We start from the raw sequence: 20,383 nt of genomic DNA on the forward strand, positions 1-20,383 counted from the left end.
ATAAAAAATCTCATAACACTTTCAATTTTTCACCCCTCTACGATCAACCCCTATTTTTTATTTGTTAATTAGAGTAGGGTAGGGGTAGGGTAGCGGTAGTTGAAAGTTTACATCGAGTTTCACGCGGACGAAGTCGCGGGCATCCGCTAGTGTTAGTATAATATTTAAAACTTAGCGATTGATAAGATTATCTAGAGTTCGACAATCTCTTATTAGAACTTCTATTGAAGCAGACTAATTGATCCTAGCAAAAATTTATCTATGTAAAGTAATACCAAGGTATATTGCTTGCTTTATAAAAATGTTATCATATCTTATGGAGAGTCAATCTCCTAATTCTACATGGCCTTACCTAACACTATCTAACTCTACTATAGCGTATGTTTACTTCATCTATCTGTATTAATATTATAAAGAGTATAGTTTGTGGTATTGTAGGGAATCTCGGGATTTATTAAACGGATTTTGAAAATTATTTTACCATTATAAAGCTACGATATTTGTGAGAGTCCTAGGTTATATTTCATCCCCATATTCTTACGAGAACGGGAATTACGCAAGTGAAACCACGGGGCGTCACTTAGTTCAAAATATGCGATGTAACTAATTGATTGTCTGACCCGCCGCATATGTTTCACAGCGTAAAATGTTCAATGAAAAATAAAGGAACATGGTAACTATGTGTTATAGTTTCTGTACTGTACGTTTGCTATACCGTGGCATACGTCATAATACATTTCAGTCGCAGTTAGTCTGAACGCGCGTCTGGTTCGAACCGCCTGCTTTTTACGTAACCACAGAATACGAATAAATAATTACTTACAACAGCTTAAAAATAATTCACATTTAAAAATAATCACGTTATCTGACACGGAAGGGAATTAAATAATGAACGATGATGACTTGAAATCACAAATAAGTGTTGAAAATGTTACGAAAACGTTTTATAAAAGAAAATCATCTTCAAAATGTACTATGAGTTAAATTTGAATATTTATATTTTTATGTACTTTGCTTTTAGCAAAACATTGGATACTTTTAGTATTGCGCAAACTATAATTTGTTAGTTAAAAATATCACAAATTATGACAAAATTTAAATGGCATTCGATCATTTAAATCAATTATTCAAATCATACAACAAACATTGTATATTAATGTGTCGTAAATAAAAATTAAATGAGATTATAAATCAATCTGTGATACAATAGTGATATTTTAGTATTCAGTTAACAATCAGTTATAAAAATGATTGTTCTAAGTTGGCTCTGTGTGATGTTACTAGAGGATGTGTTTATATACAGAAGGAGAGAGAAATCTTTAATTTATGTAAGTTCACTAAGTAGTAAACTTTATTGAATTTCGCCTATAGTAAAACTATACTCTATGTGAACTGTTAGATAACAAACAAATTACTGTATAAATTGCTAGTCATTTCACACCCAATAATGATTTTAATTAACTTGTTTCTAAATTAATGAAAATAAATCTGATTAGATTAATATGAAAATAAGCTTAGATCAATTAGATATAGCCAATATATTTTGAATAGCATTTTATACAAAAACAATACATATTTTGAAATCAATTAGATATGAAATTAACATGCGTTTTGTAACTTAATTTTTAATTTGTTTGTTTTCACAGCGAATTTGACTTCAGTGTGTGTGTTATGATTATACAGGATCACATTTCAGAATTTAAAACAAGGTCTTGTGCGTCATCGTCTCGTGTTTTGAAGTAATTTACATGATATTTTATGTAAAAGTTCAGCAGTGCTTAAGATATCAACATTAGTTAACAAAAACTCGTCTCAGGACGCTCGACAGAAGTGATAAGTTAAACCTGCTACCGTATGCGTGAGAGAAAGGGAAACCAGACAGAGTTGCCCCGTAACGCGTTACGTTACATCAGTTTACCCTCCCTTAAGAAGTTATCGCTTCAAAAATAATTTATAACTACAGTAATTAAATTAATTTTTGACGGCCTCCGTGGCGCAGTGGTATGCGCGGTGGATTTACAAAACGGAGGTCCTGGGTTCGATCCCCGGCTGGGCAGATTGAGATTTTCTTAATTTGTCCAGGTCTGGCTGGTGGGAGGCTTCGGCCGTGGCTAGTTACCACCCTACCGGCAAAGACGTAAAAAGTGCTTTAGCGTTCCGGTACGATGCCGTGTAGAAACCGAAAGGGGTGTGGATTTTCATCCTCCTCCTAACAAGTTAGCCCGCTTCCATCTTAGACTGCATCATAACTTACCATCAGGTGAGATTGTAGTCAAGGGCTAACTTGTAAAGACTAAACTAAAAAAAAAAAAAATTAAATAAAAAACAATAAGATCCAGACACACTTAGTATTATGTTATGTACTCGTATCTTGTCATTTAAGTTGTGTGGTTAAGAAAGCGGCACCTCTTTCATGCATCATTGACACGAAGTAATTCATCTGTTTCGGATTCGGATTCTTTGCTAATTACTCGATAATGAACATGACATTATGGAATTTACTCGTATGTTTAACCACTGGTGCAAAAGAGGGATACAATGTGAACTTTACAATATTTATTTGTGTGTATCTACAAACACTTAAAATGATTTGGATTTTTAAATAGATTTTGATTTCTAATATTATTTCGAATCACTAGAACAATGACAACGATTCCAAAAAAAGTCCATCACTTTGTGAATGGAATACTGGAATATGATACTTTCTGAATTTGTAATTTTTTTTAAACTTGACTGAATTTCCCCTTTCTCTACGTTTTTTTTTTTTTTTATTTTTTATTCTTTACAAGTTAGCCCTTGACTACAATCTCACCTGATGGTAAGTGATGATGCAGTCAAAGATGGAAGCGGGCTAACTTGTTAGGAGGAGGATGAAAATCCACACCCCTTTCGGTTTCTACACGGCATCGTACCGGAACGCTAAATCGCTTGGCGGTACGTCTTTGCTTTGAAATACGTTCAAATTTATCAGTTGTCTGGAAGTCTACTGCAGGACATTGACCTTTTATAGGGACTTCTAAGCACCACGATCCTGCTGGCCTATTCACTAATCCCAAAAGTTCAGATGCTGAAAGTGTAGACCATTTTATGTTCGCGTCCGGGTAGTCGATTGAATAATAGTTATACGATATTCTGTGGTTAATATTTACATGTGGAGATGTGTGGTTAACCATATTATACTGATTGCGTAGCACAATACGTACCAGAAGTGTGTTGAAACTGACATACCATATTATTTTACAACTTCAACCATAGTGATCATGGTTCATTGAACTCTGCTTCTGCTGGACAAGGCAGAATAATACCAATACTCCTCAGACTAAATACACAAGGACTAGTATCGCACCCAAATTCACGAACAAAATTTTCTGCCATTTTCTAAGGAAAACTAGCTTAGATTTCATACATATTTTAAACTAAACTAGCAGTTTTTGTTCGTTTTTTACACCATATAACTACATAAAAAGGTATTTTTACGGAGGTTTTTTACCGACGGACACGATTTTAAACTATGAAACATCGATTCTTTAGAGACAGTGTTTATAATCGCATAAGATCGTTGATCATATACGTTGACAGAAAAATAATGCCTTGCGAGGCAGGTCTTTATCTAATTAGTCTGAGCAATACTCGCATAGTAAAACTTGATGAATTTGAGTTCATACATAATTGTCATTATAAATTCCTATACAAAAGTTTTACGCATCATAATTCTTTGAATGACACACTACAGCCCACTCCGCATAGTACGAGTATATGGGATGTAGAGCTTAGAACCATCACATTGCTCCAATGCAGGTTGAAGTCTAAATTCAAGAACCTCACCCCATTCAGACACACACACCCAACCGACATATAGTGTAACAAAACAAACACACACATACACACGCAACTAAGCAGTGGCCAAGTACTTGCGTGGTCAATAGTAATTTTTATTAAGATTAATTTTTACCTACGTTTATCATTAACCTATTTGTCTCACTGTTGAGCATGAGTCTCTTCTCAGATTAGGTTAATATTCTTCCACGCTGGCCCAAGGATTGGCAGACTTCACACACATACACATAGAGAATTAAGAAAATTGTCAGGTGTGAAGGTTTCCTAACAAGGATTCTCACTTGATATTCAACTCTTAAATGCACATTACAGAAAACTCCTTCCGAATTGGTGGCAGAGGTTAAATCCTCGCTATTAAAGCTAATAAGTGCGTCGTCGTCATCAACCCATATTCGGCTCACTGCTGAGCTCGAGTCTCCTCTCAGAATGAGAGGGGTTAGGCCAATAGTCCACCACGCTGGCCCAATGCGGATTGGCAAACTTCACACACGCAGAGAATTAAGAAATTCTCTGGTATGCAGGTTTCCTCACGATGTTTTCCTTCACCGATTGAAACACGTGATATTTAATTTCTTAAAATGCACACAACTGAAAAGTTGGAGGTGCATGCCCCGGACCGGACTCGAACCCACACCCTCCGGAATCGGAGGCAGAGGTCATATCCACTGGGCTATCACAGCTCTAGTAAGCCTATATTGTCATGCTTGTCCACAGGATTGGTGGAAGGTGGAGGTGAACGACAGGCAGGGCTTCGTGCCGGCCGCCTACGTGAAGAAGATCGACGCCGGCTTGTCCTCCTCGCAGCAGAACCTCGCCGACTCCAGCTCTATTGCTGCCAGGCAGAACCAGGTGATGAAGTACAACAAATTACACTCAGTTGTTTATGGTTTAGACATATAATTATTAAGGTTTTATGTATGTTACGTTTGTAAGTCTGTTATTATCTTAAAAACTACTTATCATATTTGTATCAGACTCGTTATTTAGCTGCTTATTTTTCGCTATAATTCATCTCCTCGGGGTAGCTAATAATATACCTGCCAATGGAATACTTGCCTCTGACATATCTGCTATAGAAAGACTTAGCTCGAGCCTATAGAAACTGCTTAGGTCTTGGAATGGGTTTATGAACCCGTTCTACTGGCGGTAAAAGCTCCTATATGTATACCGTCGTTGAAATACAATTTTTTTTAACGAGAACATTAACTTAATTATATACATTTTAAAAGTTATTTTATTTGATTAATTATCATGTACATTTTTGCATACTAAGTACATTTATTAAATGTCTGGGTATTAAAATAATTTTAAAATCAAATAATGTACCACGTACTGGCAAATCAAGAGTGATTTTATTTAATTTTGTTTGATGATTTAAGTGTTAGTACTTGTTTTTAATAAGTAATTTAATTTCGTAGATCGAAGGACAATACGACAACCTGCTGGCGCTGGCTCGCGAGCGCCAGAACAAGCTGAACGAAACGGTGAAGGCTTACGTACTGGTACGCGAGGCCGCCGAGCTCGCCACATGGATCAAAGACAAGGTAACAAACAGCTTACACAATAGAACTGTAATATTAAAAACATATACCTAACTAGTGGACGCACGCGACTTCGTCCGTGTGGAATTTAGTTTTTCACAAATCCTTTGGGAACCATGAATTTTTCCAGGATAAAAATTAGCCTATGTGTTGAAATTTCGGTTAAGTAAACCTTAAATAAAGTATGTTTCATAATAATGGAAAAAGATAAAGGTATGGCTGATGATGATAAAACGGAAATGGAGAAAACAAAGTTTTTGATTTTGTATTTTTAGTACATAAATATGTTACACACACAATTTTTAGTATTTAATAGACACTCGTTTATTTAAGAAATGTACTATATGAGTGATTTTTTCCCCCTCGGAACAGGAGATGCACGCCCAGGTGCAGGACGTGGGCGAGGACCTGGAGCAGGTGGAGGTGATGCAGAAGAAGTTCGACGACTTCCAGAACGACCTGCGCGCGAACGAAGTGCGCCTCGCCGAGATGAACGAGATCGCCGTGCAGCTCATGACCGTCGGCCAGACTGAGGCCGCGCTCAAGATCAAGACGCAGATGCAGGTGCGTTGTATACTGACGAATGAATGAATGATTGAGTGCAAAAAAATAAATACATATATCATCAACCTTGATTATAAAACATATAACGATTTAAACCTCAAATTTCTTCAAAGTTAAGTGAACTTTGACCAGTAGTGATTAGGTCCACTTTACTTTGAAGGAAATTGAGGTTTAATTCTTCATCCGTGTTTATGAATATGGGGGTATGTAAATACTGCCTCGTTATATCTCGTGGTCAGCTTGTGTATCTAGAGAATCATTTTTTTCTATTGGGCTTTCTTTTTCCAAGAAAACCACAATAGTAACCAGCTAAATCCGACGGTAAAAGTTCATAAACTTCTGATAGCGATCATTACATAGAAGCAATAAATAAATATATTACTTATCTTTGGGCCCAGCTGACCTATTCACTAAAATCAACTGAGAAATGTCATTTACCTACTGTATGGTCTCCACAACGGGCTCACCGAAGATATTTATTACGTAGAATCTCAATTTCGTTGTACATGTCAACTAGCATACGTCGAAGTTAGTAAATTAAACTGCTGTAACAAATTTGTGTGAACTATTTTCACTGAGAGTTGGATAGAATTATGAACATAACGAACCGGGGCATGTTCCTTCCAAGCCATCTTCCAAATTCAAATGACTAACTAATATGACTGTTTCCAGGAGCTGAACTCCAAATGGACGTCACTGCAGCAGCTGACGGCGGAGCGCGCCGCGCAGCTGGGCTCGGCGCACGAGGTGCAGCGCTTCCACCGCGACGTGGACGAGACCAAGGACTGGATCGCGGAGAAGGAGGCCGCGCTCGCCACCGACGACCTGGGCCGCGACCTGCGCTCTGTGCAGACGCTGCAACGTGAGATATTTTTTTATTTTAAGATTTTATAGTCTGGTGCAATCTTTATGAGGTCTCCGACAAAAGGTGCGGGTAACTTTACGCGCATGTCAGACAAAAATAAAGACGCGAGAGGCGGTTGGGTGGTTGGTTGCAACTCAATTTTTAAAGCACTGAGTTGCAACCACTACTGTAATATGGGTATCAAATGAAAAGAGATTAATTTGAATGACCATGCATGGTTAACTTTGTGACATCATTCTAAATATTATAAATCTAGGATAGACTAGTTTTTTTTGTAATGCACTTCTACAATATAGGTATCAAATGAAGAGGCTTGCTAAGAATAAATTCGAAAAATAAAGTGGTGTCAGTCTATATCCAATATGAATGGACTTCCGAAATAACCCAAGGTATCAACATTTTTCAAAATACAGGTTGAACATTTTGGAGTACTTTGAGAGAGAGGATGTGCGATTTTGCTTAGACTCAGCGCGTGTTTGCCGTAGTCGTAGTCTAAAAAGAGCTCACAAACTCCGTCGGTTTTGTTTTTACTATGTATTTCTGCCAATGTCAGGTAAACACGAAGGCCTAGAGCGGGACTTGGCAGCGCTGGGCGACAAGATCCGCCAGCTGGACGACACGGCCAACCGGCTCATGTCCACGCACGGCGACTCCGCCGACGCCACCTACAGCAAGCAGCGCGAGATCAACGAGGCGTGGCAGCAGCTGCAGGCGCGAGCCAACGCGCGCAAGGAGAAGCTGCTGGACTCCTATGACTTGCAGAGGTAACGACAAGTCCAAAAGGGCTGGAAGCCTCCAAAAAATAGATAACATCTTATAATGAACCAGCTCAAGACACCTGGAATCCAGCGTTGTGTAGCCCGTTATAATAATAAAAAAATAAAAAGTGTAAAGTAGAAGATAAAGTTTTACACTTTTTACTAATGATCATCTATACTAATATTATAAAGAGGAAAGATTTGCTTGTTTGTCTGCATTTAATAGGCCTCGAAACTATTGAACCTATTTGAAAAATTCTTTCACTCTTTCGAAGCTACACTATTCATGGGTGCCATAGGCTATATTTTATCCCCGTATTTTCACGGGGTAATTACGCGGGTAAATACGCGAGTATCTGCTTTTAATATATATGATTACTATGGTATTTTGAACAAAAAAGGGATGTGTCGGCAGTGTTAAAACTACTTGTTTTTATTACAGATTCCTATCAGACTATCGCGATCTAATGGCATGGATCAACTCCATGATGGCCCTCGTGAGCTCGGAGGAGCTAGCCAATGACGTCACCGGTGCTGAAGCTCTACTAGAACGACACCAGGTTAGTAAAGAAATATGTGGAATATTCAAAACATTTTAAAAAAAATCAATGAAGTCTTTTATACTTACTGTTCTTATATCATTATTGTGACAAATGCGCCAATGTCTTAAAAGTTACTTGTTTACTTATTTAAAATTTATCACAATTTTAGATTTCCCAATAACAAATACAATCAGATGTACCTACAACAGATATACTTTTATGTTTATTTTTACCATAAATATCAAACATTATACATTGAATGTAAATATTTATATAATGTACATCACCATTAAACACATTGCATTTTTAAGACCACCATATTCTGTCAAGCATTTAAGTTAGTCAAGTGATTGACTCAAATGCTTGATGAAAGTGATTAGGAACATGTACAGTTAAAATAAAAAAAATCATTAATGGGATCATCGAAGCTTCACCAGCAGGCCTAATATGCGTCAACGTCATATCTCTTGATGAGAAAAAGACATATTGTCGACGAATAGCGGCGGAGTTGTCCCAGTTTTTTTTTTCTTTTAAAGAATATTTGCCATATCTTTTATATGTGACCAATATTCCCATTCCCCCTCTAACTATTCGGGAAATACTATATTAGGAGTGGGTAAGATAATAGTCCAACGAAATGAAATGAAATGAACTTTATTTGCCATAATACACTTAAATATACAAGATGGTCATACAAATATAAAGTCATAGTGTATTGCCATATAACGAGGCAGGGATCGAACCAACACCCCTCGGTGATGAGTCCGACCACTTTACCGTTAAGCTATTGAGGTGAGGCTTCTTTTTTAGCTTTGACATTGACTCTGCCGCTATTGGTCCACATTTTGTCTTATTTCGTGCGTATCTTGGTATATATAATGTGAGATAAAACAATGTTGGTATGTTACAATGTTTCTAGAGCCAGCGCTTGGAGATAGACGCGCGTTACGGCATAACGCCGCAGGTCAGCCGCACGCATGTGCCTCGCTCCCGCCACTGCGGTGTGCGGTCATTTGACACTTTCTGTTGTGCGATACTTTGTGGGACCATGTCGCTCTAACGTTGTGGCGTAATAGGAACTGATCGTTGAGCTTTATACTGAAGCCAAATTCGATGTGGAATGTTTGTAAATAAACAAATTTAAAGTGAGGGTATGAATAGCTTGTCATTTTGCACCTGATAGTATTAAATAACTAAATTTAATTGATAAGCTTAGATCAAATTAGAAAGTTAAAAATTTTAGGTATAACAATAATAACAATTAAAAAAAAACAAAACATAATTTTAAATAAAAACAAGGCAGGAAGGCAGAAAATGCATGCCATTTACATGCGTTTGATATCTTCATATTTTGTTTGTTTTTAAAAATTCCACACCCAGTTTGGCTTTAGATAGATAAAAAATAGATAAAAGTTACAATATGTCCTTTTATGTACCATTGACGAAATTAATTTGTTTGTTCTATAAAACAAATGATTTTGATACTTTTTTTGGGTTATTGTATTCATACGGTTATAATATTAATCCTCCAACATTTTGTATTTCCTTAATCTACTTAAAGTTAAGTTTTACTTGAAGGATTTTTCGTTTTTCTTTTGATACTAGTTTTTGGATTAAAACCTATGAATTTTTAAAAAAAAAATTATAATTTTTTTTTGTCTTTTGATAAATGTTACTGCGACATGGTTCCTGGCCGTAGACACACTTGCGTCTTCACGTGATCTATTATTTTTGGTATTTTCTCTCTTCTAACAAAAATCAAGTAATACAGTATTGAATTCCTTATAATCCTACTAAAATGTTAGAAATATAAAAGCTCAAATATGATGACTAAATTAATATTTTAATATTGTAATTTTGAAACTAATTCAATACATCTAAAAAAATAAATAACACTAAATTGTTAATCCTTTAATTACTTAATGTTACTGTTGTTTTTTTTTAATTTATCGAATTTTCTCGAAGCAGGCTTTACTTTTTAAAAATTTTCGTGTGAGTTACTGTGCCCTTCGCTTTTGGATTTCGGAGTCTTGTGTTTATAGCCTATTTGACTAGTGTTTACTTTATTTTTGAGGCAATATTTAATTTTCTAATTTTCTCTTATTCAGTTTGACTTAAACTGTTTAGCTAAATTTTCAGTACTGGACGCAAATTCAAATTCTAATCTGCCAATCTCTTTAGCGAGATTGTCGCTCCCGTTCAAGATACTCATCTTGGATTACTTGGTCCAAAAATTAGGAACATTAAGGCCATTTTGTCTCATTAACTACAACAGCGAGCTAACAAAGTGTATTTTATTTGCTTTGACATTTACTTATTATTGTGTCGAAGTTTCATATACAGGATGTTTTAAACTGAAATGGGACCTGCAAATGTTATTTTTAATTGTTTAAATGTTGTAGTGTTTTTGGGCTTTCTTTTTTTAAATCTCTGTCCTGTAACAGCTTTTGTGTGTAGTAACTTTTGTTTAAAGAAATTTTAGGAACTATTTTTTTTTACATAAACATATACAGACAACACACACATCAGAAGCACTATGAGGTAATGAGTTTACATAATTCGAGGACCACATTATGTTTACAGTTTTGAACTCAACATGCTAAATATATTTTATTTTATTTCTTCAACATGTAATATTGTACTTCTTTGCTTCTTCTTCGTATAAACTCGACTCGTGACGAGTTTCAGATGAATTGTAGTTTCGGAATTGTACATGTCTTATATATTTTAATAGATTATATTTATTAGTGTGGTAATGTCATAAAAATAATTGGTCATTCTTAATGAAACAAGCAATAAAACTGATACAAAGCATTTGTTCAGTCCATCACACCTCCCTCGTCACCAAAGAGGGCAGGGTATAACAAAAAAATGCACCAACAAACCTGGTAACGTGCACAATCGTAATCTCCATGCGTTTCCGAGTTCAAAACTGTAAACAGAATGCGGTCCTCGAATTAATTCTGCACACTCAGTGCCTCACAGCGCCTGGTCTATTTCATGAACTAACGTAAGAACAAACAAATATCATAAAGTTGATGGCCTCCGTGGCGCAATGGTATGCGCAGTGGATTTACAAGACAGAGGTCCTGGGTTCGATCCCCGGCTGGGTTTTGTTAATTGGTCCACGTTTGGCTGTTGGAAGGCTTAGGCTGTGTCTAGTTACCAGTATACCAACAAAGACGTACCGCCAAGCGATTTAGCATTCCGGTACGATGTCGTGTAGAAACCGAAATTTCATTTTTTTTTATTCTTTACAAGTTAGCCCTTGAGTTCAATCTCATCTGATGGTAAGTGATAATGCAATCTAAGATGGAAGCGGGTTAACTTGTTAGGAGTAGGATGATAATCCACACTCCTTTCGGTACGTCTTTGTCGGTTGGGTGGTAACCAGCCACGGCCTAGTCTCATCCTCCTCCTAACAAGTTAGCCCGCTTCTATCTTTAGATTGCATCGTCACTTACCATCAGGCGACATTGTAGTAAACCTGCATACCAGAGAATTGTCTTAATTCTCTGCGTGTGTGAAGTCTGCCAATCCGCATTGGGCCAGCGTGGTGGACTAATGGCCTTACCCCTCTCATTCTGAGAGGAGACTCGAGCTCAGCAGTGAGCCGAATATGGGTTGATGACGTGACGACTAACTTGTAGAGAATAAAAAAAAACAGCAACAAATGACGAATGTGACTGGCAGGAGCACCGCACGGAGATGGACGCGCACGCGAGCACGTTCCAGGCATTAGATTGCATCATCACTTACCATCAGTGAGATTGTAGTCAAGGACTAACTTGTAGAGAATAATAAAAAAAAAATAACATAGCAACAAATGACGAATGTATACTGTGTACTGCGGCAGGAGCACCGCACGGAGATGGACGCGCGCGCGGGCACGTTCCAGGCGCTGGAGCTGTTCGGGCAGCAGCTGCTGCAAGGCGGCCACTACGCCAGCCTCGACATACAGGACAAGCTCAACGCCATGGCGGACGCGCGGCAGGACCTCGAGAAGTGAGTGCCACTATCGCTACAATGTCAATATAGTAGAATAGTTATAGCTTGGAAACTTCGTTCGTAACATTCCCGATGGCGCGATGATGGCGAATAATAATCCAACGTCTGATGCACGTCACTTCCCCGCACGCACGATTTCACACCCGCGCAGTCTTTTCTTCCGACGCCCGCAGATCATGGGAGTGTCATCAAAAAACTTGTCAAGCTATATTAATGTTAGCAAGAACAACTCGCTCAGTAGGCCTTATATGCAACCCACATTATATTTCGTGGAGACAAAATGACATTGTCGATTAATAGTGCCGAATCGGAAATATCACTATCTCTTTTGTTGTGATAGGTCGAAAAAGAGAGAGCGATATTTCCGGCTTATTCATCATTTTGTCCTCACGAGATTTGTCGTGGGCCGTATGGTTAGGCCTACTGATTTTCCATTGGAAAATATAATATAACCACCAAAAGTAAAACCAATATTTGACTCTTTCGAGTCTTCAACGTCAATGAAAGTTTAGCGACTTAGTCCCAATATATTATTTACTTGAACAAAAATTATAAAGATGTTCTATTAAAACAACCCTTTTAATAAGAATAGGAACCGGAAGATAACCTGTTGCGTGTTTTACAGTACAGTTATGAAGGAGTTAGCGACGCGGATACCAACTTTTTTTTTAAGTATATTTGCCATATGTATTAAATATGACCAATATTCCCATTCCCCTCCAACTAGTCGGGAAAGACTGTGCTAGGAGTGGATACGACAATAGACCAATGGGGCGCGGATCGAACCACCACCCCTCGGTGATGAGTCCGACCGCTCTTACCGTTGAGCTATTGAGGCTGTAAACTTCAAGATAGCATAGTGTGCTATCTTGAAGTTTACAAGTATGTGGTATACAATGTCCGGTGTTCGGTCAGGGCGTGGGTGGCGCGGCGCATGAAGCTGGACCAGAACCTGGAGCTGCAGCTGTTCTACCGCGACTGCGAGCAGGCGGAGGCGTGGATGGGCGCGCGCGAGGCGTTCCTGGCGCCCGCCGCCGACGTGCCCGACGCCGCCGACAACGTCGAGCAGCTCATCAAGAAGCACGAGGACTTCGACAAGGCCATCAACGCCCACGTGAGTATTTCTCGCGTTGTAGGCCTAACGTGCGGCCACACGACGTACCTCGTGAAGAGAAATTGACAAATGTCAACCAATAGCAGTGCAACCGAAAATGTCGCCGAAAAATCTTTGTCGTTGCGTTAAGACGAAAGAGATGGGACTAGAACTACTCGGCCGCCATTAGTTGTATTTTTTTTTTACGATGTTGTTGGTCGCATGCTGGCATACAGATGTCTAGCTGCAGCTGATATTCGGGGGGTGTCTAGCAGTGGCGTGCACTTCATGCATGCATTAAAGCTCTGTATACCCTAACCAATGATTTGTTAATGCTTATCCAATGCACTTTTTTCTAGTTTGTTTAAATTGTCTTACTAGTGCATACCCTGACCAACAACCTTATGCACGCCACTGGTGTCTAGCTGCAGCTGTAACAGGGGATAAAAAGAGGATGAAAGTATTTGTGGTAAATGAACATGACTTGTAATCAAATATTGTCTGGTCAACGTCACTTGAGCATGATTTGAAGTCAGTCATCATCAGTCAACAACATCACTGTTTCTGTAAAATTACAGAAACAGTGATGTTGTTTGAGAAGTTTCTCCTGTAGTCCTAACATGCGACCAAACGATGTATCTCAACCGGCAAATATCGCTATCACTTTCATTGAGTTGGTATGAAAAAGATGAGACTGGAACTACACTGCCGCCATTTTATCTATTTCTCTACACGAGACATGTCGTTGGTCGCATATAAGGCGTACTGAATACAGAGGACAAAGTTTCTTATTAATTTATTCGTTTGTTTGTTGACAGGAGGAAAAGATCGCGCAGCTGCAAACGCTGGCCGACCAGCTGATCGCGTCGGACCACTATGCCGCCGACCCCATCGACAAGAAGCGCGTGCAGGTGCTCGACCGCTGGCGGCACCTCAAGGAGGCGCTCATCGAGAAGCGCTCCAGGTATGAACATATAGTCTCATTAAAGCGGCCCCAAATAAGAAATTTTGCGTTCCGGTACGATGTCGTGTAGAAACCGTAAGGGTTGTGGATTTTCATCCTACTCCTAATCCGCTTCCATCTTAGATTAGCATCATCACTTACCATCAGGTGAGATTATTGTCAAACTTGGAAAGAAAAAAAAAATTTAACATAGCATCCAAATTGAGGCTGTAGTGCAAGGGGTGGATCATTAAAACATTCCCTGTATTTTCATCGTGGTAAGAGATATAGCTATATTTTCGAAAAATATAGGACATTTTCGAATACGATACGCTTTGTTAAAATATCACTGACAACTATAACCTTAAGATGACAGAATTTAAATGGTACTTTTACAATAGAAGAGCTATTCACAAAATAGCGCATCGAGTAATTTTTAAAGTAAACAGGAGAGAGGAAATTTTATATAGGATTATCTCTATTTTCAAAAGCGTTTCAACTTATCATAAACGATTATTGTCAAAGGTCATACGGACGTATTTGCGGGCTTTCTATAGTAGAAACATGATACAAGGTTTATTGGAACATTTAATACAGACTGGGCGACGAACAAACTCTGCAACAATTCTCGCGCGACGCCGACGAGATGGAGAACTGGATCGCTGAGAAATTGCAGCTTGCGACCGAAGAGAGTTACAAGGTGTGTACATTTATTAGCCATTGCTCTAATACAAGTCCTGACTATATCTTCTTAGTGAGTCCTCTATTACTTTAGCTCAATTTAAACTTCCTGAACTTAATAAAATACTCCTTCAAAACCTATAGTTAAATTTTTAGTACATACAATGTGTTCAGTTGATATCGACCTTGCAACAGAATACCAATAATTGATTACTTCGGTTCAACTGACATTAATTAGACCCGTTAACTGTATTTGCAAAAAACCTTAGATGCATTTTATATGTTTGTTGCTAAAATCTGATCAATATCTTAAGAAGTCCAAACAATATCTTTTTAGACCCTCTTCTCTATTACATTGGCTAAAGTGGCATTAGAATTCCCTCAGATTTAAGTATAGTACGCTGGTTAGGACTTGACATAATCTTACAAAGAAGTCACATTAATCAAAATTCTGTTTCTATGCTCTATTATTATGGCTCAAATGAATGGCATTAGACTCCCTGTACAGAGTTATACACTGTCCCAAAACCTTAGATATATTATAAGTATTTTGCGTTTGTTGCTAGGACCCGGCCAACATCCAATCCAAGCACCAAAAGCACCAAGCATTCGAAGCCGAGCTGGCCGCCAACGCCGAGCGCATCCAGTCCGTGCTGGCCATGGGCGGCAACCTCGTGCAGCGCGGCCAGTGCAGCGGCAGCGAGGACGCCGTGCAGGTAATGATATACGGTCCTTACAATTGTCGACATAGTGTATTGTATCCCATAGATATAGAACCTTCAAAATCAACGTTTTTGAACAACAAAACGGGAATATTTGTATTCGATTAGCATCAGCACTCGACTACATCTACAAGAAATCGTTTAAGAGTATTTAAGCGTGTCTGAAGATATAATGCCAATGAGAAAAGACAAAAGCGAGGTCTTGTTTTCGGCATTGTTATTTTATTCTTTGAAGGGTACCTAAATTTTCCAGTGAACTAACAGGTGCATGAGGAAATCTGAGGCCTTTCAACTTGTTGTCACTGGTAACCCGTTATAATTATGTTCTAGGTGTTCTTAGGAACATTTACTCTCTAGGAACATTTCCTTCCCTTGTATGGCATAGGCAATGAAGTCAAATCCATCTATCCTTGATTGTGGCCGATTCTCAGCGCATCTGTTTTTATTGAATAAAATAAGATAAGAAATGTTTTGATTATACACAATTCAATTCAATTTCAATTCAAGTTACAACTTAAAAGTCAATACAATGAAAATAAAATAGTTTTAACGTTCTTTTTTACGTGATCTTTTCATGAAGATTTCTATAAATGTCTTGAGTTATGTGTAAGCTTAAGTTATTGTCATACTGTAACATCCGTTTGATTGCTCGGCCTATCTGCAGGCTCGCCTGGCTTCGATCGCCGACCAATGGGAGTTCCTTACCCAGAAGACCACAGAGAAGTCTCTGAAACTGAAGGAGGCCAACAAACAGCGCACGTACATCGCCGCTGTCAAGGACCTCGACTTTTGGCTTGGAGAGGTAAGCGTTATACTAAAAACAATCTTAAGATAAACGATGGAGAAGAAATGTGAGGATTGTATAACATCCATGATACTTCGTGTCGTACTGACTGGAGAATGTATTAGTTTTTGAATTTTGTATTTGGAACAAGGCATGTTGTGACATTTTTGAACTTTGGTCTTGTTTCTTGACATGTTTTTCTCTGGCAATAGGTTGAAAGCCTCCTCACTTCTGAAGACTCTGGCAAAGACTTGGCATCTGTGCAGAACCTCATGAAGAAGCACCAACTTGTTGAAGCCGATATTCAGGCTCATGAAGACAGAATCAATGGTAAATTACCTTGTTATTATTTCAATAAATTGTTGTTAAATATATTGATAACTGAGATGCAGTGTGTGCATTCTTAAAATACTGTTTATATGTATAAATTTACCTTAAATAGTAATTTATACTATTTAAGGTAAATTTATAAATTTATCTCTGATTTCTGTTATTTGATATTTTTTTAGAAAACATAGATGATAGTCGGCATCGAGTTTTTGTATTATACCATGAGTATCTTACCAGGGACAACCAAATATGACGGGAAGATGAGAAATATTTTCTATTGATAGTTGAGGTTTTTATATTCAAGAAGAGTAATAAGTCTTCTTTTGCTGCCCCTACTTTTAACTGGTTTTAAAAAGATTGTAATTGATTATTAACTGTAATATATAATATTATTATATAAATATAATATAATTATGTGCGTGTGTGTGCGCAGATATGAACGCGCAAGCGGACGCGCTGGTGTCGTCGGGGCAGTTCGACAGCGCCGGCATCGGCGCGCGGCGCTCCGCCATCAACGAGCGCTTCGAGCGCGTGCGGGCGCTGGCGGCGCACCGGCGCGCGCTGCTGCACGAGGCCAACACGCTGCACCAGTTCTTCAGGGACATCGCCGACGAGGAGTCGTGGATCAAGTGAGTGCACGTGATTGCTTGCTATGTATTTTAGCATGCTTGACTTGAGGTAACGAATTCATCAACTTACTCCATGCTCCATGATACGTGCTGCCATCTACAGGTATAATAAAACAATGTTTGTTATTTTAAACTACTAGTAGATGGCGCTCTTAGAGAACTTTGAAACAAGCCAATTTCGTTCACTTCAAGAACTTGTTGCAATGAAGTTATGCCTGAGGTTCATAGATGGCGCTATGTTTTTTTTTATTTTTAAAAGAAGTTTTACTTCAGTCGTGTGGTCTGCAGTACACTCGTTTTTTTTGATTAATAAACTTTATACTAAAGATGAGGTTAGGATATACAAAAGATGATGCGGTTAAGAAATTAAATCAATTTATGCTTCTATGTTGACTTCTAATAAATAATTTGAAAGAAGATAGCTTGGACCTGCAATAAGTTAATAAAAACTAGGTGATGATGAGCTGCTTTACTGTATATGTATTTCTGAATGTTTCTTTCTTTTGTTCAGAGAGAAGAAGCTGCTAGTAGCGTCTGACGACTACGGACGCGACCTGACCGGCGTGCAGAACCTGCTGAAGAAGCACAAGCGGCTCGAGGCCGAGCTGGCGAGCCACGAGCCCGCCGTGCAGGCGGTGCAGGAGGCTGGCGAGAAATTGAAGGTATTTCTTTTACTCGACAAGTTAACCCTTGACTTCGAGAAGATGAATTGTGAGATGGTTGAAAGAGGTGCCCTTCACGGGGTCAGAAACGTTTGTGGCACTATACTTTTAATGATATTTGAAGAAGTCCAATTATCAAATAAATTATTTTTATGTGAAGCTTTGTAATATGTGTGGAATAATGGAATGTCAACTAACCATATGATTTGCCACCAGTCAATTTGAAGGACTACAACCGGTAGACAACAATATATAAATACATGATAAAAATGACCAGATCCAATGATTTAATGTGCTCTCCGAGACATGGTCAAACCATTAATGTCCCCACTTACGGCTGCTACTGATAATTTTTAAGCTAGCCAGCTATACTAAAGCCAATGTATGTTGATAAACATTCTTATCCTGAGACTGTCTAGACCACAGATATAAGAAGTAACTAGATTTATAAAGTGCCAACTGTTTGTATTGAAACCAGCGTACCCGGGGGCGTGGCCTTACAAACACATTTATAGTGTAATAATACTAATCACACTGATAAACTCTTCACTTAATTGGCTGTTTAATATTTAGTGAAAAAAGAAATATATTACCCTTATTTTAGAGTTGAAAATTATTTATTACTGTTGTCTCAGAACAAATGAAAATTCTTGAATGAAAATTTATGAATGAAATCTGTAGTACCGCTACTCGTCACTAGTTGTCTCTATATATAAGCTTTATTACTTTATAAATAAGATTCAAAATGATCCTAACTTTGTTTTATTAATGTTGTCTAGGGATGTGAAATAACGATAGTCTTAAACATTCTCTCTCAGATTTGGATGTTAAACAATGTTTTACAATGATAAACAATGTTAAACAATGTTTCACAAATTTCTCAGGACAATTTCACTAACAAATGAAAGTGATATAAAAACAAATAATAAAAAATAAAACACGGTATAGTACAGTGTCGTCGTATCTTTCACATGACTATTCTTTTGTATACTGTACAATATTTGCCAATACAATATAGACCAAACTGCAAGTATTGTTATGCCTATCTGACAACTTTAGATATCATCAGAAAAACACCACAATGACACATTATTGCAATGTCGAAATTCGTTCGTTTAAGTTTTGAGAAACACATGACCAGCTGCTCTAAGTATTTCGTAAACTTAATTCCTAAATATTTCAACGAAAAGAAGTAAAAAAATCTTTTCTGCAAAGAAGTAAAAATAGTTCCTAAATATATAAAAAACACGATAGTATATATTTTTTTAATTCGTCGGTTTTTGCAGAAAATAACTCAATTATTTCCTATTTAACTATAATGAGTTTCATGATGAATGTTACCAGTAGATTATTTTCCAACCCGTTAGTAGTCAATAGGTCAATTACAAATACTCAGACTTGACGTTCCTAACACTTTAAGTACGTCATTTTATTTGTATCCTAAAAGACACGAATACGACTTTTAGAAAAAAAAATCTTTTTGTTTGGCACTGCCGTGAATACTAAATATCTTCTGTTTCCACTTTACATTAACGTCTGATTGCGTAAAATGTTTGGAACAAATTAGAATGCGGTTTTGCATAAAACAAATTTTGCTTCCTAGTCGCCTCGATTAATTTTTTTCCTCTCCGGATTCCTAAAAATTTTTTTCCAAAATTTCATCATTATCGTGTCATCATAATATAATAGTAGTAGATATAAAATATCGATATATTATTATCGACATCCCTAAATGAATAGCTAAATGACATATGGCAGCTGCTTAAATTCAAAACTAACATAAATCACAATTACACTTTTTTCAGGAGAACTAAAACAAGAAAAATAATAACTATTTTTTGGTCTATTTTTCCTCTTATTTTATATAAAGCATAATATAATATATACATTGAAATCATATTTTTAAAATGTTTTGCAGTTTTCTGATAAACTGAATGCTAGAGGAGATAATAAAAGCATAAAATATGCTGCTTTTCAATTGAAACCTTTGGCTTTGAAATCAATAAAATAATCGTATATTTGTTGATTTCAGACAATAAAATGATCGTATTAATCTTGTTTCACTGTCTCATATCAATAAACATTCCCCTTCGTCGCTTGTGTTTTTTTATTTATTTATTTTATACTGCGGTGATGTACACGTACACGTAAGTATTCGACGCTTACATTTCTGTCTTTTTTTTATTAATTCACAACTCTGGCATAACAGTGGAAACGTGGTGGTATTTAGAAGGAAAACGGCCACGAGGTAGATCACCAATCCGATGGTCGGATCTTTTCATAGAAACAGGTGCCCACACATTTTATACTGCCATCTAGATGGCCTGTATCCGTACTCGATGGAGGAGCATTGTTTATCGAAAGATGACTCGCCAAGGTAGTACCGATTGTCAGTCATGAGGGACCGACAGAGAAATTCAATTA

The 20,383-nt window shown here is 37.6% G+C and overlaps 1 protein-coding gene across 3 annotated transcripts in view; it reads left to right on the top strand.

Annotated features, from left to right (window-relative positions):
* LOC112054588 (spectrin alpha chain) overlaps positions 1-20,383 on the top strand; it is a 59,180-nt gene that overhangs the window by 22,818 nt on the left and 15,979 nt on the right. For all 3 annotated transcript variants that reach the window (XM_052891424.1, XM_052891426.1, XM_052891425.1), the window contains exons 19-33: positions 4,552-4,686; positions 5,256-5,381; positions 5,751-5,942; positions 6,615-6,804; positions 7,361-7,571; positions 8,008-8,125; positions 11,964-12,112; positions 13,031-13,229; positions 14,027-14,172; positions 14,749-14,851; positions 15,399-15,548; positions 16,219-16,356; positions 16,551-16,668; positions 17,102-17,297; positions 17,809-17,959. In XM_052891424.1, coding sequence (XP_052747384.1) covers positions 4,552-4,686; positions 5,256-5,381; positions 5,751-5,942; positions 6,615-6,804; positions 7,361-7,571; positions 8,008-8,125; positions 11,964-12,112; positions 13,031-13,229; positions 14,027-14,172; positions 14,749-14,851; positions 15,399-15,548; positions 16,219-16,356; positions 16,551-16,668; positions 17,102-17,297; positions 17,809-17,959 — 2,322 coding nt within the window. The remainder of the gene's footprint in view (positions 1-4,551; positions 4,687-5,255; positions 5,382-5,750; positions 5,943-6,614; positions 6,805-7,360; positions 7,572-8,007; positions 8,126-11,963; positions 12,113-13,030; positions 13,230-14,026; positions 14,173-14,748; positions 14,852-15,398; positions 15,549-16,218; positions 16,357-16,550; positions 16,669-17,101; positions 17,298-17,808; positions 17,960-20,383) is intronic.

The sequence above is a fragment of the Bicyclus anynana genome, chromosome 4 (assembly GCF_947172395.1).
Source record: "Bicyclus anynana chromosome 4, ilBicAnyn1.1, whole genome shotgun sequence".
NCBI classification, from domain to species: Eukaryota; Metazoa; Arthropoda; class Insecta; order Lepidoptera; family Nymphalidae; genus Bicyclus; species Bicyclus anynana.